Below are 25,248 nucleotides of genomic sequence, written 5' to 3' on the forward strand. Positions count from 1 at the left end.
AAAAGGGAGTTAACTCAATAAAATATGTCATCGTCTTAATGACTAGCAAGGTGCTAAGAGTCCTTTCTTTTCCATATTTCAATTCAGCAGAGATAAAAGCTTCTCTGTGAAAGCTACCATTTGCAGTGAACACAAGTAAAGACTTTAAAGAGAGCAAGCAGAAATATTTGACCACACCCTTTGTTGTAATAGTTCATACAGATGAAAAAGTAATATATGTCTGAAGGAAAATCAATACAATCCTAAAAACTAAAAAACATTCATGTCACTATAAAAGCTTAACCGCAGACCTTTGATGACTTTTTAAAAAGAAAAATTATAGAGGAATAGATTTCAATTTGGCTGCTTCAAGTACCGCACTCTTTTCTTATTTGGTCTGGAATTCTGCTCAAGGAAAGATATTAAAAATACATGCCCCAGTTTAAAGGCCAAATGTCAGGATCAAGAATTCAGGTGGGGTGTAGCACAGTTAAATGTAGACAATAGTTTTCTCTGTCCTGCTGCAAATACAAAGTTGTGCCAGTCTCAGATTTTTCCCATTTCCTACAAGTCATTGTGTGCATTTCAAGTGAGATTGCAAATTGGCACTGATTTTGGGGCAGTTTCATGCTGGGGGCCATGACTAAAACCACAAAACCAGAGTCCTTTACCAGAAGACAGTGAAAATTTTCATTACATCAGTCTGTGCACGATCGGTTATTGTTTGATCATGAATTCAAAATGACCAATTCTATTTTGTATCCTTCCCTCACCATAGTTTGAATCTCAATTCCAATTCAAGTGAGTATAACAAAATTAAGTTGAAAAGAAAAACCCGTTAACACAAAAATTAGAAAAATAGTTACACCAATAACAATGGGTTTCACCAATAAGATAAAAAGAGACAGGGGTTTTGTTTTAGGTGTACATTTAATACTTCTGAAGGATTAAAAAGAATGTCACCTAAACATTTTCTAATGCAAATGTACTAACATTATTTTCAGTCTTCATTATAATTTAAACCTGATGGAATACAAGCTGTCAGGATTAGTTATCTCAGCAAAAACATCGTTGACGTTGGGGATCTTTAAAAACTGAATTTACTGTGTAGCATAAGATTACACTTAACAGCTACTACAGCAGTACTTAAACTTACCAAAGAATTCTACCATATGAAAACTAAAGGGAAAAAATTATAAAAAGTGGTCACAACGTCCATTGAACAAGCATCAACAATTCATTTGGTGCCAAATGCACCCCAGTGTTAAAATTTGTAGTATTTGTTCTTAAAAAGATTGGAAAACTAACCCTCAGATAAAAGGTGTAAAAGGAGACAATGCTCATCCAACATTTGAGTGTTGTCCTATGGCTGCTGACCAAAAGGGTTCAGACAACTGATAACACAGTGTAAGCTACCTGCCCCTATGAATATGATAAAGTACCAAGCTGAAAAAGGAGTATTCAGGATATGTGGCACTAAGTCAATTCAGTGCTGGGACGTGGAGAGGTCAGGAAACAGATTCCAATCTGAAGAGAGGTCAAATTTGCACTGGAGGATCCACACTGGGACCAATACTGTAAACCTAGGGGCAGAGTTTGGGGGGGGGGGGGGGGGGGGGGGTCTTTTGTTGAGAGTTTCCTTCCAACAGAAATTGCAGACAGCAGTTCTCATTAGGTGAGCTCCAGAGAGCAATATTGACCAAACAGATGGAAGATTGACCCAAGGACAGGGGAAAGACCAAGGGAAGAGTTCCCTAATACCTCAACTAAACAGCATGATGCTGCCCCCACAATTTTAACAGGACCAAAAAAAATTCTGCACCAACAGCCTCTGGTATCAGTTAACCATTCCCAATTGTCACAGTTGTATGAATTTGTTTAATTTTTTAAAATCTCATTTGTTGCAACTTCAAACTTAATTATCAAAAGTTAAGTAAATTGTTGACTGCCAATATTAGATAGCATAATTGCACATCCTGAAAAACAGCAGCATAATTGGGCGGCACAATGGTTAGCACTGCTGCCTCACAGCGCCAGAGACCTGGGTTCGATTTCAGCCTCAGGCAACTGTCTGTGTGGAGTTTGCACATTCTCCCATGGTCTGCGTGGGTTTCCTCTGGGTGCTCCGGTTTCCTCCCACAGTCCAAAAATGTGCAGGTTAGGTGAATTGGCCATGCTAAATTGCCCACAGTGTCAGGGGAAGGTGTAAATGTAGGGGAATGGGTCTGGGTGGGTTGCACTTCGGAGGGTCAGTGTGGACTTGTTGGGCCGAAGGGCCTGTTTCCACACTAAGTAATCTAATTTTCATAAAAAAGGACAGAAATATAGAAAACGTTCCATAAGTTATAAAGCAAGTAATCATAAATGGTTCTGACCAAACTACTTTGTCACCTAGCATTTCAATCTACAGATGTCAAGAATTCTGAACTCCTATTCAAGGAAGTAATGAAATACTTTGCTGCTCATATTCTTACCTCAAGCTCAATAAGAGCTGCCGTAACTACATCAACAGCTAGAACTCCAGCTTGCAGCTTCTCTATTGCCTGAAAGAAAAGTAGGCTTCTGGTCAAAATGTCTTCATCACAAAATTAACCTAAAACTGATAAAAACAATGTTCTGCTTTGGGAAAAAAAAAAGAGACTGTCTACATTTCATGACTTCTTTGAAAATGTTTCAATCGATTTATACACTATGCAAGCTAAACTATCAGAAAGCTAGATTCTCAATATATTAAGGTTGTAGTATCAAATAGCTGGTAGCAGATATTCCTACCTTTTGACAAGCTTTCTTACATACTTGTTTATACTCCTTGGCTTTTGACTCAGAATGATAGCCTGCCCCTGAAATAAACAAATTTGGAAATAATTAATAGAAAATTTAGTAAATCATGATTGCATAACAAATTTTATTGAATTACATTATCCACTTTGTGGAGGCATCCAGAGATTGTTGGGCATCTTTTAAAAGAAAAGATCAGAGAGCTCCTCAAATGCCCGTAAGAAGTGGGTATTGCCTACAGCACTAACCTACATGGATCACATGATCCAAAGCTCAAAAAGTAGTTTGTACTTCATTAGCTGATTGGAACTAAGATAACAAACAGGATGACACTACAGTGCTACAAAGACTTCAAAAGCATCCAGAGTCCTACTAATAAAAAGATAACAATTGGAAGCAAAGTGTATTGAAAGGGGAGATCAAAAATTGTATAGGGTGTAATGCGGTCTTCTTTCCTGACAGTCCAAGTTTGCTTGTGCAAGGTATTGAGACAGCCTCAGAAGAATGATTTTGTTAATGCGCAAGTACAGCAGTGATATCTCAAGGCACAAATACACCCCAAAATGCTTGAGTCAATCACTGATTGGTTAGGCTTTGTGAACGTTTGAAAGCTTACATATGGAATACTAGCATGGCAAAGATTAAAATAAAATGGAATTCAGATTACTTATAAAATACCAGTGTAGCTTCCACTATGTTTGGTAATATTTGGTCTCTAACTTTTTGAACAAGTTATTCAAACATCAATTACGAGCATCTAGATTTCCTTCATCCACTCCAACCAGAAACATCATTTAAGTTTTTTTTATGCAACAGAACATGCTCTAGTTAACATTATTAGGTCAAACCTCATTAACTGGAGGCGGTCCAGTGGACACATACTAGCAGACAGCATTGAAATAAATAGTAACACAAGTTCACACTAACTCAAACCTGTGAAAAATGAATAAGCCTTATGGGATAGTAGAATATTTTCCAATTCAAGGTCAGGTTAAGAATAATCCAGTTGTATCTCCAATACAGTGACAGTAATATCTCAGATTTAAGAGTATTAAAAATACACACATCAAGCTTACCAGCTTCAGCTCCTTGATTTCATCTCTTCAAGTAAACTACTTGGATGTCACAAAGACAAGGAGCAGATTGTACACATACATCATTGATACAAGCTATTTCATATTTGATATGCATTCTTACAGTGCTGCATTCAAGGTAAGGGTACACATAACATGGTGATGCATATTACAAGTTTGAATAAACCATATGATCGATATACTAATTTAACATTGCAAACAGTATCCTATCCTTGGTTATAAGTTATGGTATACGCATTACCAAATCAATATGAATTATGCTAAACTGGGAAGGTAGTTATGAATGAGAACAGGGGACAAACAGAATCAAATAAATCTCAAGCTGATTAAGTAGTTATTCTGGAAATTTGTTGCTAATGCAACATGACCCAACTGAAGATTAAGCTAGCTTGTTTTCACTAAGTGGTGTTTTTGACATCTGCCTGAAGGCATGGCCTTGGCAACTGTTCACTGAACCACTCAAAAGTACCATGATTTTCACTGCAGGTAGAGCGAAGACACAACTACTAAGTCGACCTCAGCTAGAATGGAGATTATATCCAATGCTGTTAGGATTACTTTGATATAACTCCTACCACTACCATCGCCACTGGATTTTAAAAGCCAATTAACAGGCAGTTTCTTTTAGATTAATTACTTACAGTGTGGAAACAGGCCCTTTAGCCCAACAAGTCCACACCGACCCCCTGAAGCGCAACACACCCAGACCCATTCCCCTACATTTACCCCTTCAACTAACACTACGGGCAATTTAGCATGATTAATTCACCTAACCTGCACATCTTTGGATTGTGGGAGGAAACTGGAGCACCCGGAGGAAACCCACGCAGACACGGGGAGAATGTGCAAACTCCCAACAGTCAGTCGCCTGAGGCGGGAATTGAACCCGGGTCTCTGGCGCTGTGAGGCTGTGTCACCGTGCTGCCGACTATTGGATATTTCACATTTTACTTTGGACTGTCGGAGGAAACCAGAGCACCAGTAGAAACCTATACAGACAAGGAGAGGAGATTAAAATTCCATACAGACATTTGGTCTACGCTGAAATCAATCTCTGGTCCTGGGCACTGTGAGGCAGCAGTGCTAACCACTAAGTCACCTTGTTGCCCCAAATACCTGCACCTGTACAGTCCTTTAAATACAGAAACATATGGAAACAGCCATAAACATTAAAAAGGTGCAGTCAATTCATCCTGTATGAGAGACGCAATAGTTCATTTCTTTTTAAAAAAGAGATAACTGGCACATGTACAACTATATGGAGTGTAAATTTCAAGGCTGCCACAAATATTTTTTATTTGGCAGGCAGGTTGTCAATACAGTCAGCAAGGGATTGGGAGGAAAGATGACAAGCCAACAAGACTAGAGAGATAAGCAATTTCTAAATGTGCAGAGAGGGTAGGTAATCTAGCTAACAAAAAGACAACATGCAAGGAATTAGTGTTTAGAGTTGATCATGTAACAATCAAGAGCTGCACTACAGCCAAAGTGGAGGCAAGAAAGACAGTGCACTTGAAAATAAGTGTTCTTGCTGTCAAGATGCTTCAGGGTCAGCTCGAGAGCCTGCTGGCTAGATTTTGCAGATACTTGTCCAATCTGAACAAAGGACAAGCAAAGTCAGCATCAAGAGAACACATTTGTCACAAAGGTAATAATCATTAGATTTGCTGTACAGATGTCCCAAGAATTACCACTTTAGGCTAGAGAATAGAGTACACCAGTCATTGAATAACCTTCACAAGATGATTTGTTACCATGTGGGCATGTGATTTGCAATCCCAGAGAGTTCAACTGTACATCTTTATTCTGTAATAAAATGCTAAACAAAAAAATAAAAAACACCCTTAGTTCCTACAACAGGTCATTCTACTATAACACGTGTTTCATCAACACAAATTCACTGTAATGCAATTGACAAATTGGGGACAGTTTCTAAAGCATGAACTTATAAAACTGTTGGCTGCAACACAATTTCATTGCCAACACTTTAAATGCTGTTTCTAGAGCGGGATTATTCTATAATGCAGGGTTGTACAAGAATGCAGTCATGTTAGAGAAGAATTGACTGTACTAAAAAAGCAGTCTTACTTGCATTACAACAGTGACTGTTTTAGGTGTGTTACATTGGCTGTAACATTTGAGTGTTATAAAGAACTATCTGGATCACTCTTCTGTCCTCTTTTGAAACAGACCAACTTGAAACAACCGAGATGTGCTCTTTGCCACCAATATGAATAATATTTACTCACTACAGTGCCTCCCAACAAATAAATATACCAAAATAAATATTTTTGGCTCTAGTCTGATTTATAAAACAAGGCCAGATTACAAAAATATTTCCATTCCTCTCTCCAAAGCTGACAACATACTTTGTTCAGTAACTACTCAAATCTAAAAAATGAAATGCAATAGAATAGCAAACATTCTTCCTCTTTATGGTGTGAGTTGTAATATTAATCCACTAATTTCTAGTTAATTATCTACTGCCAATTTAATGATGTGAACATTCCAGCATTCTTACAAATCAGGTCCCTAGGCTAAGACAGCATTCCATATCCATAGCAAACAGCAATAATTTATTCAAAGTACAAACTATGTGAGCTTCACTTATTTCTTGCAATCCTTGAACACGATGCAAAGTCCACCTTAAACCTTACGATGAGCTCAGGGATGTGACCGCAGATACTGAAATCCTTCTAACAACATTCAATGTTTTGAAAGGGATTGCTGCCAAAGATAAAACACAAAGTTTCAGTGTCCAAAATACACCACTATTGATAACTAACAGCAGACAGACAGTTAGGTCAAGAAAAAAAATGTTAAAGGAAGAAAGATTTAGATGGGTACAATAAAGATAAATAGGTAAAGTTTAAAAAGAAAACAAAAAAGTGACTTAGCACAAGTGAGAGCACATAAGAAAACGCTGAAGGGCAAACCAAAGAGAAAGTGAAAAGGCAGAGGTTGAGTCTGCGTGTTGGGAAGACTTCATTCAAACTCAATGTCTTGATCCAGGAGCAACGCCACGCGCGGTCGGCTCATATTTACAAACAGCTGGAAAACTCTTGCAAAACAAAGTCCGCCATCAGAAATCGACCGTTTGCAATCGTTAAGCTCCGCACCTTGGCCGCGACTGGAGGCGGGTCTCACTGCAATGTGCAGTGATCCCCAGCTCTCAGAGGTCAGCCACACCCTTCACGGTTGAGATGGGATGAGGGGGAGGTTGCCCAGGGCTTGAGGACGGGAAAGGAGGACCACCTCACCTGCATGCACAAGCACAAACCCCACGCTCTTCCCCTCGGAGACTGCTTCCCCTCCGCTCCTCTTCATCGATGCGGCCCCTTCAGCGGTTCCGGGGGACTGCGGGCCCCCGGGCCCCAGGCTCCCTGCGGCCTCCATGGTCACAGCCGGGCTCCATGATAACCGTCCCCTTCCATCGCATCAGGGTGGAGAAGGATGGAGGAAGGCAGCGGCGCTGGGCCCCCCGCCGTCCTACCGGAAGCAGCAGGTTTGCAGGCCCCGACCGGACCGTCAGAGTGGATCGGCGCACGCGCAATTTGCGATCCCGCCCCCGAGCACACGGCGGGTGGCGGTTTAACGGCCGCACGTTCCACTCTGCCCGCCCATCGCTCGCGACCAACGGCCGCAAGCCGAACCGTGCCGTGCCGCCCCCTCCCCGTCCGCTTGTTCCCGCCTCTTGGCCACACAACGTCAACAGGTGAGAGGGAAGTGGAGTCCAAGCTGGACCTGGTCATGTTGGGGTGTGGGTATCTGCACCCTCAGTGATGGGCTGGCGTGGTTGGACAACAAGTAAGCAATCCTACAAAGTTAAAGCAGAGTTACAAAGATAGATTGCTGTGATACCATATTTGTGAGGAAGTGATGTTAGTGTTTGTAACTACATGAGGCATCCATTTATTAGATTTTTCGAGATGTGCAGCACAAACACAGTCCCTTTGGTCCAACTCATCTATGCTGACCAGATATCCTAAATTAATCTAGTCCCAATTGCCAGCATTTGGCCCATGTCCCTCTAAACCCTTCTTATTCACATACCCATCCAGATGCCTTTTTTAATGTTGTAACTGTACCATTGTCCACCACTTCCTCTGGCAGCTCATTCCATACACACACACACCATACTCTGCGTGAAAAAGTTGCCCCTTAGGTTCCCTTTAAATCTTTCCCCTCTCACCGTAAACTTATACCCTCTAGTTTTTCACTCGAAACATATTGCATCTTATTTAGCAGTGCAATACATATTGATTTTTGGGAGCAAAGTTAGGGATATTTGCAAATGAATTGCACTTTTGAGTTAATGAATTTCTGCCTGACAACAGCTCTCTGGTTGAGCTGCAGTTTTTAAAAAGTTGCAAATACCACATGCAACAGGGAATAAAGGTCCAGAGTCTATATGCTACATCTTTCCCTTTCTTACCTCATGTGGGGAAAAATACAGAAAACTCCAGAAATCTTAAAAGAATTTATACAAGATGGTAATTCATCTAATCAACCATTGAACTGAGGGATGACCATTACCATACAAACAACAGTGACTCATCATTCTAAAATAAAAAGGACTGTGAGAGGAAAATAACTTTCCACCTTGTGGTCTGGGCTTATGATCTTTGGAATTTTGTTTACCCTGTCTATATTCTTTTTCCACCCATAGTATGTGTTAAACCGTATGTTTTTTTGTCTGGCGTAATTGTATTTGAGTGTGTGTGTGTGTATGTGTGTTTTGATGGGGTGTAGTTTAAGTTAGATAAATTAGAAATAATTATTTTTCACTGTTCTTATTAACTGTGTTTCAATAAATTGAACTACTTTTTCTGAACAACAATAACAAACATAATGTGGTTTTCTTTGTCCTCAGTAGCACAGTCAAGGAAATTGAGTTTTGGTGATCTCATTTAGACTGTATGCATTTTCATATATTCTGACAACTTGTGGGACAGTGGAGTATGATAATTGGCATACTATTTCCAGTTAAGACGTCAGACTATTAGAAAGTGAAGTTTCCCTCTTCGTTTGAAATGTCCTTCACCTATTAATTAGTATTGAATTGTGTTTCTTTTGGCTTATTACAGTAAATGTTTCAAGAGGTTGGCGAATGTGGTGATAAGGAAAAGCCAGGGAACTATAGCCTAGTGAGCCTTGACATTGGTGGTGGGTAAGCTGTTGAAGGGAATCCTGAGGGACAGGATTTACATGCATTTGGAAAGGCAAGGACTGATTAGGGATACTCAACATGACTTTGTGCGTGGGAAATCATATCACATGAACTTGATTGAGTTTTTTGAACAAGTAATTAAGAGGTTTGATGAGGGCATAGTGGTGGACGTGATTTTTTTGGACTTCACTAAGGTGTTTGATAAGGTTCCCCATAGTAGACTGGTTAGCAAGGTTATATCTCATAGAATACATGGAGAACTCACCATTTGGGATACAGAACTAGCTTGAAGGTAGAAGGCAGAGGGTGGTGGTGGAGGGTTGTTTTTCAAACTGGATGCCTGATACCAGTGGGGTGCCACAAGGATCGGTGCTGGGTCCACTTCTTTTCTTCATTTTTATATATGATTTGGATGTGAACATTTGAGGTATAGTTATTAAGTTGGCAGATGACACCAAAATTAGAGGTGTAGTGATTTGTGAAGAAGGTTACCTCAGAGTACAACAGGATCTTGATCAGATGGGCCAATGGGCTGAGGAGTGGCAGGTGGAGTTTAATTTAAATAAATGCGAGGTGCTGCATTTTGGGAAGGCAAATCAGAGCCTGGTACGGTCCTGGGGAGTGTTGCTGAACAAAGCGATCTTGGAGTGCAGGTTCATAGTTCCTTGAAAGTGGAGTCATCTGTAGATAGGGTAGTGAAGAAGGTGTTTGGTATGATTTCCTTTATTGAACAGAGCATTGAGTTGAGGAGTTGGGAGGTCATGTTGCGACAGTACAGGACGTTGGTTAGACCACTTTTGGAATATTTCATGCAATCCTGGTCTCTCCCCTATTTGAAGAATGTTGTGAAACTTGAAAGGGTTCAGAAAAGATTTACAAGAGTGTTTCCAGGGTTGGAGGATTTGAGCACCAGCGAGAGGCTAAATAGTCTGGAGTTGGTTTCTCTGAAGCATCGGAGACTGAGGGATGACCTTATAGAGGTTAATAAAATCATGAGGGGCATGGATAAGGTAAATAGACAAGGTCTTTTCCCTGGGGGGGGGGGTCCAGAACAAGAGGGCATAGATTTAGGGTGAGACGGGAAAAATTTAATAAGGACCTAAGGGGCAACTTTTTCATGCAGTTGGTGGTGCGTGTATGGAATGAGCCGCCAGAGGAAGTGGTGGAGGCTGGTACAATTACAGCGTTTAAAAGACGTCTGAATGCATATATGAATAGGAAGGGTTAGAAGGATAAGGGCCAAGTGCTGGCAAATGGGACTAGGTTAGGTTAGGATATCTGGTCAGCATGGATGAGTTGGACTGAAGGGTCTGTTTCCGTGCTGGTCATCTCTATGACTCTAAGTGTCCAATTGACAAGCAGTTTTCTTTCCAAGAATGTTGAGGATTCCTTTTAAAAAGGTGTTAGTCTCTAAAGGGATTTTAACATCACCACTTCATATTATAAAGTTAGAAGTATTCTGTTTGGGCAATCCATGTTCTGAGTGTGGGAGTAATTAAAAAAACTCATGTTGAATATTTAAAATTGATACTTGGCAAAATAATTCAATCTTGAGGTGTGGTTCTTGAAATGGTTTCCTGAAACAGTCTGTTTCAATATTACTTCACTTAATAGCCCATGTTTTGTAAACTGATTAAATAAAGGCCACAAGATAAGGCCCACCTGTCATCGTATACCAAGGAGCTGGAAACTGTGAAAACCCCTGAGGCTTTGTTTGACATGAGTATATATTGGAAATATGTGTAATTGCAATTTTCTTGAGGCATAAGAATAGCATATACTATGCAAGTTCTGCAGCTTCAAATTTGAACTGCTCTGGAATATACTTTTACAAATGTTTTGAAGTACATCTTTAGAAACAAATAGAAGCACTCACAGTTATGATGGAGTAACTTGAACAGCAACTTCTGGTATTCACACATTTTCAATTAATGTGGAAATATATAATTATTGTCATGAGTATTTCACTCCTCCACAATGTGTGCAGTAGGACCCCTTCGTGTGACACTTGGCAATGAAATCAATGTAATGGTATGAAATTAGGATATTGACCCACCAAGACCTCACTGAAGACATCAATATTGAGGTTCATACATCCTAAAAAAAGTGAATTTTTAACAGGTTTGTAATTATAGCTCAACAAAATCACTAAGACACAAATTTAATTTTACGAGTGTGGCACACCATTCCTTGAAAATGTTAAAGAACATGAGAGATTTTTAAAAGTTCATTTTACTTTATCTATTTATTTTATTAATGTTTTTAATTCTATCTTTTTGTATATGATTTCAATCCGATTTGCTGCAAGTAAGCTTAAAGGTGCAGCAGGCAGTAAAGAAAGCTAACTGTATGTTGTCCTTCATAAAAAGAGGATTTGATGATAGGAACTTGCTGCAATTATAGAGGGCATTGGTGAGGCTACACCTGGAATATTATATGCAGTTTTGGTCTCCTTATCTGAGCAAGGATGTTCTTGTTTTACAGGGAGTACAGCAAAGGTTTACCAAATTTATATCTTCAGAAGCCAGGACTGACATAGAAGGAGAGATTGAGTTAGTTTGGATTTTATTCACTGGAGTTTAGATTGAGGGGGTATCTCATAGAAAACTATCAAATTCTGACAGAACTAGACAGGTTTGATGCAGGAAGGATGTTCCCAATGTTGGGGGATGTCCAGAACTAGAAGTTTAAGGATAAAGGGTAAACGTCTTTGGATAGAGATGAGAAATTTCTTCAACCAGAGTGATGAGCCTGTGGAATTCACTGCCACAGAAAGTGGTTGAGGTCAAAAGATTATGTTTTCAAAGAGTTAGATCTGACTCTTGTGGATAAAGGGATTAAGGCTTATACAGGGAGGATGAGATTAGGATATTGAGCTTGATGATCCCAGATCATTTTAAATGGCAGAGCAGGCTCAAGTGGTCTAATGTCAAAAAGTGTGGCACTGGTTCAAGTGATCAAATAGCCTACCTCCTTCATAATGTCCAACCTTGAATTAGAAATGTACAGCATGGAAACAGACCCTTTCGTCCAACTCATCCAACCCGATCTAGTCCCACTGCCAGCACCCGGCCCATATCTCTCCAAACCTTTCCTATTCATATTCTCATCCAAATGCCTTTTAAATGTTGCAATTGTACCACTTCCTCTGGCAGCTCATTCTATACATGTACCACCCTCTGCGTGAAAACGTTGCCCCTTAGGTCTGTTCTTTATCTTTCCCCTCTCATCCTAAACCTACGCCCCCGAGTTCTGGACTCCCCAGGAAAAACAACTTTGTCTATTTATCCTATCCCTGCCCTTCATGATTTTATAAACATCTATAAGGTTACCCCTCAGCCTCCAGTGCTCCAAGGAAAATAGCTCCAGCCTATTCAACCTTTCCCTATAGCTCAAATCCTCCAACCCTGGCAACATTCTGGTAAATCTTTTCTGAACCCTTTCAAGTTTCACAACATCTTTCTGATAGGAAGGAGACCAGAACTGCATGCAATGTTCCAAAAGTGGCCGAACCAACATGACCTCCCAGCTCCTCTACTCAATGCTCTGACCAATAAAGGTAAACATACCAAATGCCTTCTTCACTATCCTATCTACTTGCGGCTCTACTTTCAAGGAACTATGAACCTGCACCCCAAAGTCTCTTTGTTCAGGACTTTACCATTACGTGTATAAGTCATGCTAAGATTTGCTTTCCCAAAATGCAACACTTCGCATTTATCTGAATTAAACTCCATCTGCCACTCCTCAGTCCATTCGCCCATCTGATCAAGGTCCCATTGTAATCTGAGTTAACCTTCCTTGCTGTCCACCACACCTCCAATTTTGGTGTCATTTGCAAATTACTAACTATACTTCTTATGCATACATCCAAATCATTTATATAAATGGTGAAAATGACAAAATTCTCTGTCTCTGTGAAGATTCTTCATGCTCAGAACCCCTATGCGCTGGCTTAGACCCAGCATAAAACATGTCTATACTTGAAGGTATGTGAAAACATTGCCAGCAACTGTCAGTGAGATGAATGGCAAGCATTGATTCTTCACTCTGAACTGCAAAATCCTGGCAAGAATTAGTGGAACATTGTGGGATGGGTTCAGGATGAAAAGTAGGAACAAAGAGAGTGGATTTGCTGTGTTCGCATGACCTCCATTTGTTTGTGGTGATGCAGCCTATCGGCAGGCGTTAGTAAAGAAACATGGGTTTTCACATTGCAATTCAAACCCTATTTTTAAGCAGTGGTTTTCGAACAGTAGCCATCACTGAATCATTTTATTTTGTTTCATAACCACAAATCAAAGGGAAAATCCAGTCCTTTGTCAGCTTATGAAAACTAAATGCTTCACAGATAATCATCTTTCAAAGGCGACTTGTCCAGGAGAATGAGTAATGAAGCTAATGTTGACCACAGCAGCTGAAGCAATGATATGGCAATGTATACATGTTACAGAAAAGCATGCAGTAGGTTGACAAAAATATGCTTTGAAGGGAGACATTCTGGAAACATCCCACGAGATCTTCTGGTTTTCTTTCATTATAGATGGTACGCAGAGGACCACAAATTATGAAATACATTTTCCAGACGTTTTGTAACTAAACTGATTCCCAAATTTAAAAATCTGAAAAGACATCCAACTTGGTTTTAAAAAGCATGGTCTATGTAAAAGCAAAACACTCTGAGCATATTCTCAACTGAAAATTAGAATGAGAAATTCACAAGGAACCAGAGAGAGAGAGAGAGAGAAAAGGAAGGGTGATTGAAAGTATGGACAGAAAGATGATTTTGGGATAGTATTCATTAGGAGCTTGTGAAGAGTTGAAGGAATTTAGAGTGGGAGTTATGATAAGGAGGAATAAGGCAGAATTTTCCTGAGGCAAATTGAGACACAATCTCAAGAGGTAAGAATAAGAGCATTGAATAAATCAGTAGGGGTGTGCATGTTTGGAGGAGGTTGCAGTTTGTCGTTATAAAAAGCAGGGATTTGAAGAAGGGGAAGAAAATCTAATGTTCAAATTTGGTGCACAACTAACCACTCTACATTGATGAGTGATTGGAAGTATGGACATGATTCTGAAACCCCCCCCAGAGGTGGTGAGAAATGAAGCCTGAGACACTAATCCCCTTGCCACTTCAGCAAATAAATTCTGGACAAGAAGGTCCATAGACTACCTTTTCAACTCCGACCAATTAAGGTCCATGTGGTCAACCACCTTCAGGTCTCAACTCTCCACTGCTCCTATTACCTATCTTCTTGATAGGTGAGAAAAATGACTAGTTTCCAGGGTGGTCTGCCTGTCAATTTGGAGGATGGTGGGGCTTCATTTACCCCAATCTCAGGCAGTCAGCAGTAGGGAAGTGGAGCAATGTGGTGGCAGCTGAAAGTTGTCCTTGTTTCCCGATCCTCTGATTTCCTCTCCCTGTGATGTCTTTTTTAAAAAAAAATCCATTTGCTCGCTTGCTCTGTTTAGTCCTTTATAGCCAAGGCCACCAATGAATCTCAAAACCTGCAGCCTCAGGCAGGGTGGAAAAGGCAAAGCTTTGGATGATAGGCTTTCCAGTCAGTACTTTTAAGTACCTAATCTGTGCTTGATCTGATGATATATTTCATACTGATGCAACAGGAAGTTATTTGCGCTTAAAATTGCCCACCCACACTCACTGCAGAGCACTATATCCCAGCCTTAGTATGGGATAGAGATGTGTCTGCTGTATTTTGGGTATGTTAAGATCATCTGTTTTACTTTTCTCACTTTTGGTCTGAAACAGACAGCTGAAGTTGAGAAATGAACTGATCAGTAGCTTCTTTCGGAAAGGAGAGAGTAAACAAACTGATATTTGCTAATGGAAGGATATTGCTGGATAATTATTGTTCTAAGAACATTGCAAATGTTTTGGCACCAATATGTGTTATGCTCAAGGACTGGCAATTGGTTGGATATTGCAATGGTCAATCAAGGAGAGGCTGCTGCTGGCCAACTAACACCAGAATGTTGAAAAAGAGAAACCATAGAACTGATTTTAACTGGGTTTTTGAGCAGAGCGCAGTGTGCTAGAAAGCTACTGGACTAGAAGCTCTGTTTAAGCTCTCTCTCTAGTTTTATGTTCTGTTAAAGAATTGTTGAATGTTCTTAGAAAGGAATCCCAATTTATAAGAAATAAGTGAATATTCCCTTGAGACTGCTAGAATCTGTTTGCATTAACTAGTGACTTTTGAATTCAAACAAGATACAATGTCATGTGACCTTAATACAACCAATCATTGAAAGAATTCTATAAAGACCTGGTATTCATGGTTGAAACAGTTATCAAACTGGCCAGTTACATCTCTTATAATTTCTTTCTAATTTATTCCATAAATGTGTCTATGTAGGACAGTGGAGATTTGTATTCAAAGATTAGACTTAGATTGTAGTTTCTCTGTGTTCTATTAAAGTTATGTTCTTAATAATAAATGGTTGATTATGGTTGAAGTTACAAACTTGGTGTCCAAGATCTGTTATTTGAAAAGTCTGGTTAGGAAAAACTGAGCAATTTTGAGGGCCATGGAATGCTTTAATTTCAGTGTTGCAAATCCAGTGTTAGTGAGTCTGATTTGGTCTAACTTGCTATCCCTGTGTCATAGCATGCGATATTATGAAACAATGCAGCTCCTTAAATATATCAAATATAGAATAACATTTCAATAAAATATTAATCACAATGTTCAAAAGTTTGTTTCTTTAAATTTAAACTACCGTGGTTTCTGAATGAAAATTTTAAACTTGTCAAATTATTTTTGCAAATCTGATCATAAATGAAAAGATAGGGCATAAGAAAATTCATGTTCCTATTTTACCTTACCTTAAATTTAAATGTTTTTGTGAGTTTAACTTCTGATGTTTGATCTTCAGTTTCTTTTTCCAATTAGCTTTCATTTGGAAACTTTTCCTTATAGAAAACACCTTTTTAGTGATGCCAAGTGATGATATAAAAGAAATACACCATATATTAGCATGACCAAAGCATATGTGAGCATGAACAATAAAAAAGAAAACTGGTATACACAACTCTTTAAAGCTTTGAATTTCAGCTATAGTCAGAAGAATTTAATTCAATTTTTCGGTTAAAAAATAATTTCAGTTATGAATGAAACATGAATTATGGTTTTCCTGTAGGTACACTTAACTCTGGAGATAAGTATTTAAACTTGAACAATCTAGTAAACCTATTTTCAACGATTTTTATGTACATTGTTATTGATCAAAATCCATAAGAATTTTCGCAAAAAATAGTATCTGTATACCAAAAAAATTCTATTTCACAGTTTTTTGTTTCTTTCGAGCCTGAAACTGTTCAGTTTTTGCTTTCACCGATTTTACAAGCAAAGAAAGTGCAGGATCTATAGGTTTCTTGATGGCTGTCGTTGTCTCTTCTCCAGTAACATCACTTTCTTTCCTTTTGTTCAATGCTACCTGCTTCTGCTGCTCTTGCCTTCGCCTCGACTTTTCTTCCAGGATTGACTGTGTGGCATTAGTCTTCTTAAAACTAGGATCTGAAGGGTCTAGGTTGAAGAGGTGTGAAGTATATATGGCTTTAAACCTTGGGTCAGCAACATCCACCTGTAACAAAATTAAAATCTCAAATATAACTACTTGCATCGTTGTTGTAGCTGTCCAGTTTTACAGCATGTTCAGTGATTAAAATTTAGGCCACCTCTGAATCTTGCTAGGGATTTCCATATAACAGGATTGTGGTATTCAGAATTTCTTTTGTCTCCAAAATGAGAAAGCATTTAACATAAAGGATATTTACTTCTTTTCTTTTACACAGTCACAGTTCATTGTGTCTGTGTTGGCTCTCTGAAAAAGCTGTTCATGTCCTTTTGAGTTTCTGTCCTTAAAGTTTTCACTTTGCAAACAATTGCCCACTTTTCTGTTAAACGTGTTACGAGTTTTATTTCTATCATGTTTGCTTGTTAGTCAGTGAATGCGCTTATAATCCAATGCCTTAAAAAACATTCTCCTCACTTCTCCCATTGTTCCTGTGGTGACAGCATTGCATAGTTATCCTTATTATCAACAAATTGCTTGATCAAATGCCCCCTAATTTCTCATTTCCCTTCGTAATTAAACTTGTATTCTGCTGCCATATAGTAAGGGATTCTGCTAGGCATACTGTCACTACACAGTTAAACAGGAGCATAGGAATAGTAGGACTATTAATCATTAAAACCAGTTCTGTTCAGTTTGACTGGATAGAGATGGTGTGCAGGGAAATGTGAAAAACACAAGACACTGGCATGAGGTAATATGACTAGTGTAGGCATCATCAGCTGAATGGCTTCTTTCAGTTGCGTAATAATCTGTGAATATGGCTGATTTGCATTGTACTTCAAATTAATTTAACCATCCTTGTTTAAAATTCTTTGGTATTCTAACCAACAAAAATTCTAATTTTTAAGAATTCTATGCTTCTTCTTTTACCCAAAACATTTAATTGTCAATGCTATCAATTTATGAACTTACAGAACAGGCCAAAGGGAGTGTATAGGGCAGAAACAAAAAGAAAAGTCAGTGGTCATTACAGCCTCTAATTATCACATCATAAATAAACAATAGGGTAACAGACTCTAACCAGAAATCATTCATTTGGTCTTTATTTTCCATGCCTTAAATAGATTATATCTCCCCCAGGTATGGGCCTAGAGACCATTAACCATTCCTTATTTGGTAATGCAGCATTATGGTGCTCTCGACCAGAGATCAAGAGCTCTATGGACACATTTTAAAACTTAAGGGTCAAATTGAATGTGCACCAGCTTGCTATATTGTCTTGACAGTCTATTCTAACATGCATTTTGTGATAAAATCTATCCTTCTGTGTTCTGAGCTGGTAGCTGTGGAGACAAAATTAGCTGAAGAATTGTAATAGTCAGAGAATATGATGTTACAATGATTGCTATATTCAATTCTACCTAGGATCCAGGGTGTGCCCTATTAGGTCACTGAACAATGAGTTTTAGTCATTTGTTGGAGGTGGTTGAAACAGATGCTTGCGACCTTTGAATACCTAGAAATAGGGGGAAGAGGATCCATCCCAAAAGGTGCTGATGTAGCAAGCTCCCATGTGCAGTTAGAGCTTAGAGACGTTCTGGGGGATGGTAGATGCAGTGGGGTTTTTGAAGAAAGCATGGGAGCCATTGCTAATTATAGCTGAGTGTAAGAGTGAAGGAAGCTCACAAGCAATATTTGCTTGGTGCAGCTGAGAAATATGGGAGCTCAGAAATCCAGCGATAGTGTCAGTTTATTGAAGATAACTATGAAAATACTGGAATTATACTAGAGTAGGTGCTGGAGTGCAGTCTTAAGAATCCAGTGGACACAGTCTCAGGAAAAAGATTGAACTACCAGAATGAGCATTCGTTGAGACAGTCTGTGCAGTTGCAGCTTTTGAGGAAGCCCAAACCTAGTTCTTCGGAAATTAAGAATTCAAACCCCTTATAAATGGGACAAACCTTTAATAAGAATTGATGACCCACAGTGTCACTAATCTAAGGGGGTTTGTTGAAAGTTCTGTGCAATCTTGTCCTGACCGGCTTTGCTATTTGATATGTTATGTGGAGTTTTGACCATAATTTTTTGGTTCTCCACATTTACCTCCAATAACTTTAGATGTTTGTTAATAAAATCTATTAATTTTGTTTTACTATTACAACATTATAGAGTAAAGTTTATTTCATTTGTTTGAAACTGTGGAGTTTTTTTTATTATTCATTCATGGGATTGGGTGTTGACGGCTGGGTCAACATTTTTTTGCTCATGCCTCGTTGCCCTTGAGAAGGTAGTGGTAAGTTGCCTTGTCATATTACTGCAGTCTATTTGTTGTGGATAGACCCACAATGCCATGAGAGAAGGGGTTCCAGGATTCTGACCCAGCAATGCTTGTGGCTTTATTATCTAAATAACTATCTGGATTCTCAAACTGTCTACTTTAAACCACAAAAGTGAGTGGTCTCAAACTAATCTCATCAACAATCCGCAGTGAAATGTTTATATTTTTTGCCAAATATAAAAACAACACAAGATATTTTATCTTGGTATATTAAATTTTGATCATAAAAGTACAGGTACACAATACTTTATCTGAAACGCCCGGGACCAGCTGGTTTTCGGAATTCGGAATTTCTTGAATTCTGAGTAAGTGACAGTATGACAGTGAAATTTTTAAAAATCTTACCGGATAGCAGACTCACTGAGTACAAAAGGCCCTGAGTCAGAATTGAAGCCTGCCAGTGCTGGGCTTCACCCACCCACGTTGCATCTGAATGACATACATCGAGTGGGTGTGGAGTTGGGTTAACTGTTTGCACGCCAAACAACCTTGTTAATGAGAAAACTTCACGAAAACCTTCGGATTTCAGATAAAAGGTTATCTACCTGTAATTGTGCACACTGAAATGTTACATTACCTGGAAACTGTCTTCTTCTAGGTATCCCTGCTTTTTAATTAATTTTTTCTTCTTCTTCTTACTAAGATTCTGTTGTTCCACTATTTTGTCATAATTGAAATGTCTTCGGTCTTCCTCTTCATCATCCATCATAAGCAAGGCCATTTTTGCCTAGTGATGAAGAAATATTTTGTAGTATAAGTTTACTAATTATTAGAATGAAAATATAATAATGTATAAATTTGCAAAGGCAAAAGAAAAGTGTATATGCTCAAAACTGGAGGCCTAAATATACAGAAACTCTCTCAATATTATGCTCCAAATGCCCAGTTGGTCTCCAACTGTTAAATCATACCATCTCTCAAACATTCACATCACGGTTGGCCCTAACTCATGTATTCTAAAAGATCAAATGGAATTATCCCAGGTCCGCCTGTGATAGGTGCAAATGAGGCACAAAAATGATCATATTCACGCAAGAAATATAAGTCAGAAACGTGAAAAGTAATGGAATAGAAAGTAGAAAAAGGCAAGAAATGAATAAACAAAGCATGATTTTGAAAGCATATAAAATTGAGTTTCCCAGTGTAAATCTTTCACTTGTTAATTTTAGCACTTCAATAGACAAACAGCTTTGATAAAAATCTCAACTGCTTAATGGGCAAAATATGGGCAGGGCAAGCAGTAAGTCACTAGAATTTTTATAGTCTTTTAAAATAATAAATTCAAAATTGCATCAGAGATCACAAAAAGCTTTGAAAGTGAAATCACTGTTCTCATACATAGCAATATAGTATCATAGAAAACCTTTGTTTTAACCAATACTTTTGATAAATCCGCAACAATATACCTGAAATACTGGAAGTTTACAGTATTATTACGATGCCAAGTAGTCAACTGAGGGTATGAATGAGAAGGCTCCCTGCTGGTCGATTTTATTTTGAGACAACTATTATTTAAGTGATTTTGCTGTAAATAAAGCATAACATTGATGTGTATACCCCTGCATTATGTTTCTATTGCTTAGTGTGTATTTTTACATTGATTATGGAGACCTCTTAATCATCTGGAACATTTTATCAACCTGCACACTCCTGGTCCAATAGGTGTGGTTAATAAAAAGTTTGCTGTATTTGCATTCAGCATAATCCCATGAGCCACAATAAGTTAACTGACTAAATAATCAATTTTTGGTAATGTTGGAAGGTGGTTAAAGGGAAATTGGAAATAAAGCCTGTCTCTTCAAAAGGTGTAACATCTTTTGATGTAAAACTGAGAAGATTTAGCTTCACATCCAAATGATAAGGTATCTTACTCAATACATACTATGTAGTTCAAATTTTCAATATGGAGCATTTCTGACCTTTTCCTTTTCTAATTCACCTTCCTCCTCTGGTGTCAGTTTATCCGTTAACTTTTTGTTCTTTTTGCCCATCTTCTTTTGGTGAAATACTGCAAATGAGAAAAAAATAAAAACAGTATGCGAGCTGTTCAATCTTACAACTTTGGTTGGCTATTTTTAAACATCACAACGAACTGCAACATGCAGTGAATATTATTGCTAAGCAGGGAAACAATGCAATTACGAGTAAGTTTCAGAAAATAATATCCAATCCACTGATTGGTATCATTTTAAAAAGAATTTTACTGTTTTTGTAATGACATCATTTAGTACCATATGTGTCATTGACAAATATTAACATTTATGTGCAGAAAGCATGGCATGTTTTCATTTTGTAACCAACTTGGATGTACTGGATATGAATGCCTATAAATCTGATAATAAAAACAAAAGCATGAAATAATCCCTCAGCTGTGCTCTACTTTAGAAAGAGGCTTGTACTCTGTTTAAACAGAAAGAACGTTGAATATTATATACATTTACAAATATCTAATCATTGCCATTCTTGTCAACATAGAAAAATACAAGATATTTTCTGTGATTTTAGGCTCAATGTCACAAGTATGTTAAAATTTACATAAACATAATTTTTAACCGACTATTCTGTGAAATTTTAGACATGTTTTAGATAAAGACTCTGCTAATAAGATTTAATTTAAAAACATAGCGGTCACTTTAATTCGTTCCTAAACGGTGGCTTAGAAGCAGGAGTAATTTCTGTGCGTAAATATTTTAGATGATCTATTTTCTTACTTTGAAGAGAATATAAAGAATGGGTGGGGCTTGTCAGAAATAAGATTTAGACTGTATAATCGAAAGAAGGGTGACGTCGAACACTTCTGCTGCTGCCTCCGCCTCCAAGCTTACATTTTACATCAAGACTCCCTCCCAACTTCTGAGGACCCCTCTGCCCGCCTCCAACACACCCCATCCACCTGGACATCCCGTGCCAGTCTGTTACCCACCCTCGACCTCTTTATTTCCAACTGCCGCCAGGACATTGACTGCCTCAACCTGTCCATTCCCCTCACCCACTCCAACCTCTCACCCTCACAACACACAGCCCTCCACTCTCTCTGCTCCAACTCAAACCTCACCATCAAACCAGCGGACAAATGGGATGCAGTGGTAGTTTGGCGCACTGACCTCTACACCGCTGAAGCCAGGAGCCAACTTGAACACACCTCCTCCTACCTCCCCCTCGACCATGATCTTACCTCCCATCACCAAACATAGTCTCCCAGACTGTACACAACCTCATCATCTCAGGGAATCTCCCACCCACAGCTTCCAACCTCAGTTTGGGAACCCCGCACCACCCGGTTCTACCTCTTACCCACGATCCACAAGCCTGACTACCCCGGCCGACCCATCGTCTTGGCCTACTCCTGCCCCACCAAATTCACCTCCACATACCTCGATACTGTTCTATCTTCCTTGGAACAGGAATTCCCCACATACATTCGGGACACCAGTCACACTTCCAACTCCTCCAAACTTTGATTTCCCTGGCCCCCAACGCCTCATCTTCACCATGGACATCCAGTCCTTATACACTTCCATCAGCCAAGACCAGGGCTTCCAAGCAATCCGTTTCTTCCTCTCCTGACATCCCCACCAGTACCCTCCCACTGACACTAATTCATTTGGCTGAACTAGTCTTCATCCTCAATAATTTCTCCTTCGAATCCTCCCACTTCCTCCAGATGAAAGAGGTAGCCATGGGCATCTGCATGGGCCCCAGCTATGCATGTCTCTTGGACTGTTCTATGTAGCTGACAATCTTCTGCAGTTACACCGGCATCAATCCCCACCTTCTCCTCCGCTACACTGATGACTGCATGGCGCCACCTTGTGCTCCCACGAGGACGGTGAACACTTCATTAACCTCACCATCATATTCCACCCGACCTTAAATTCACCTGGACCATCTCTTCCTGGACCTCTCCATCTCTATCAACAGTGACCGATTCAACACTGACATTTTCTACAAACCCACCGACTCCCACAGCTCCTTGATTACACCTCCTCCCACCCTGCCTCCTGCAAAAATGCTATCCCTTATTTCCAATTCCTCCACTGCATCTGCTCCCTGGAGGACCAGTTCCACCACAGAACATACCAGATGGCCCCCTTCTTTAAAGAATGCAATTTCCCCTCCCACACGGTTGATGATGCCCTTCAGTGCATCTCATTCACTTCCTGCATCTCCGCCCTCGAACTCCACCCTCCAACCGTAACAAGGACGGAACTCCCCTGGTCCTCACCTTCCACCCACCAACATCTGTATACACTGCATCGTCCTCTGCCATTTCCGCCACCTACAAACGGACCCCACCATGAGAGACATATTTCCCTCCCCACCCCATCCGCATTCCGTAAAGACTGTTCCCTCCGCGACTTCCTCATCAGGTCCACGCCCTCCCAAAGTCGCACCCTCCCTTCCCAGCACCTTCCCCTGCCACCACAGGAACTGTAAAACCTGTAACCACACCTCCATCCAAGGCCCCAAAGAGCCTTCCACATCCATCAAGGTTTCACCTGCACTTCCACACTTCATTTACTGTATCCGTTGCTCCCGATGCAGTTTAAATTCCCCGAGACTCCTAGCCTTATTCCTGATGAAGGTCTTTTGCTGAAAACGTAGATTTTCCTGCTCCTCAGATGCTGCCTGACCTGCTGTGCTTTTCCAGCACCACACTCTCGACTCTAATCTTTAGCACCTGCATTCCTCACTTTCGCCTAGTTTAAAATATTTGTCTGAACTTTTTTTTTGCCTTTCCACTGGTTCTGAAAATGATTGATTTTTAATACTAAATACAGCAAACTGGCAGAAAAGAATTATCTAGCTGCATATGATCAATGCACGTGTACTTTTCTGATTTACCTGATTGCCCCAGTTCATCCGTGAAGAAAGAATCATTCAAATCTACATCTGACGGAATGTCATCATCACTCAGCTTCTCGCCAATTTGAAGCTACAAAGAAGTCAGAGCAGAAAGATAAATGCAATCATTTAAAAATCACTTTCCACCAAAAATCAAGTTTTGGCATGATCTTCATTGTACAATGAGATGATGTCATTCTTGTGTATAATGTAAAAATGCAAGCTATCACCCAAAAATAAATCTCTGACTTCTTCCCATTGACAGAATAGATTGCAAGACATGAACAAATCATATTGAGAAACAATTCTCAAAAAGGCCCAGTTCTGGTCTCCCTGTTAATAGGAAGGATATTATTTAGCTGGAGAGGATTCAGAAGAGATTTACCAGGATGTTGCCAGAAATGAGGGTTTGAGTTATAAAGAGAGGCTGAATAGACTTTTTAACTGGAGCTTAGGAGGTTAAGAGATGACCTTACAGAGATTTACAAAATAATAAGGAGTCTAGATAAAGTGAATGGCAAGTGTCTTTTCCCAGGGTGGTGGGGAGGTGGAGATTTGAAGACTAAGGGGGCATATTTTTAAGGTAAGAGGAGAAAGATTTTAAAAAGACATGAGGGGCATTTTATTTTTTGTTTACACAGAGTGGTTTATGTATGGAATTAACCTCCACAGCAAGTGGTAAATGTGGGTACAGTTATAATGTTTAGACATTTGGATAAATAAGTAAATAAGAAATGAATGGAGATATGAGTCAAGCGCAGGCAGAGGGTGTAGTTTGGGATTATGGTTGGCATGGACTGGTTGGACCAAAGGACCTGCTTCCACGCTGTATGACTCCATGACTGTGTATCACCTATAAGGAAAAAGGCAAAGAGCAGTTAGCTGCAGGAGCTGCTTTTCCATCTTACAATGATGAGTGTTGTCAAACATGCTGACTTTCATCACACACATTTCTAGTATAAAGTATACAAATTGTGACTTTTGACAAACATTTACATCTACAATTACAAAACCAGACAAGTGCAAAAAGGAATTCATGTTCCCCACTAATTTGGTTGTGGTCCCCTTAACTCTTCCTACATTCACATCTATATCAAGTCCTTATTACCCATGGAGGATAGGGATTATGCATATGCCACGGATAACACAAAACATGGACAGTGCTATAATAGAAATCCCCGACCATAAGGGAACGTGCAATCTGGCGGAATCTTTCAGTTAGGGGAAAAAAGCATATGTTTGGGGCTGACTTCAGGATATGTAGATTTGTGGGTAGTGAACCACATATAATGAGGAACTGATGTATTCTTAATGAGAATGGTTGACAAGTATAATGCGGAAGCTGTTCTGTTTAATATAAATATATAATTGAATATGTTTATGATCAAAATTCCAATTTGGTAGATATTTTATTTTGTTCTAATAAAATATTCATAACTTGATCTAAAAATTAAAATTGATTGCCATAGTCTTATGTGAGATGGGTTTAGTCAGTAGTAGTCCATTAT

General features: G+C 39.3%; 2 protein-coding genes and 1 long non-coding RNA gene across 6 annotated transcripts in view; 1 reads left to right on the forward strand and 2 right to left on the reverse strand.

The window, feature by feature from the left end:
- The window catches only part of tasp1 (taspase, threonine aspartase, 1), a 97,139-nt gene extending 89,743 nt beyond the window's left edge, over window positions 1-7,396 (reverse strand). For 2 of the 3 annotated variants that reach the window (XM_043696630.2, XM_043696632.2), the window contains exons 1-3: window positions 7,112-7,396; window positions 2,752-2,819; window positions 2,454-2,522 (exon numbers count right to left, since the gene is read on the reverse strand). In XM_043696630.2, the coding sequence (XP_043552565.1) occupies window positions 2,454-2,522; window positions 2,752-2,819; window positions 7,112-7,247 (273 nt within the window). In that variant the 5' untranslated portion in view covers window positions 7,248-7,396. Of the gene's footprint in view, window positions 1-2,453; window positions 2,523-2,751; window positions 2,820-3,833; window positions 6,933-7,111 lie in introns of those variants that run through there. The other variant, XM_043696634.2, reaches the window with a different exon arrangement.
- A 121-nt stretch (window positions 7,397-7,517) lies between these two features.
- The window catches only part of LOC122553100 (uncharacterized), a 64,602-nt gene continuing 46,871 nt past the window's right edge, over window positions 7,518-25,248 (forward strand). The window contains exon 1 of one of the 2 annotated variants that reach the window (XR_015758542.1): window positions 7,518-7,658. This is a non-coding gene — a long non-coding RNA (uncharacterized LOC122553100). The remainder of the gene's footprint in view (window positions 7,659-25,248) is intronic. The other variant, XR_015758543.1, reaches the window with a different exon arrangement.
- Window positions 16,089-25,248, reverse strand: part of esf1 (ESF1 nucleolar pre-rRNA processing protein) — a 77,214-nt gene continuing 68,054 nt past the window's right edge. Inside the window, exons 11-14 of the mRNA XM_043696627.2 lie at window positions 23,741-23,831; window positions 20,815-20,903; window positions 19,473-19,622; window positions 16,089-16,623 (exon numbers count right to left, since the gene is read on the reverse strand). Of these exons, the coding sequence (XP_043552562.2) occupies window positions 16,318-16,623; window positions 19,473-19,622; window positions 20,815-20,903; window positions 23,741-23,831 (636 nt within the window). The 3' untranslated portion in view covers window positions 16,089-16,317. The remainder of the gene's footprint in view (window positions 16,624-19,472; window positions 19,623-20,814; window positions 20,904-23,740; window positions 23,832-25,248) is intronic.

This window comes from Chiloscyllium plagiosum, unplaced genomic scaffold (genome assembly GCF_037043375.1).
Source record: "Chiloscyllium plagiosum isolate Xiang-an unplaced genomic scaffold, Cpla_swu_hap1 HiC_scaffold_10, whole genome shotgun sequence".
Classification (NCBI taxonomy): domain Eukaryota; kingdom Metazoa; phylum Chordata; class Chondrichthyes; order Orectolobiformes; family Hemiscylliidae; genus Chiloscyllium; species Chiloscyllium plagiosum.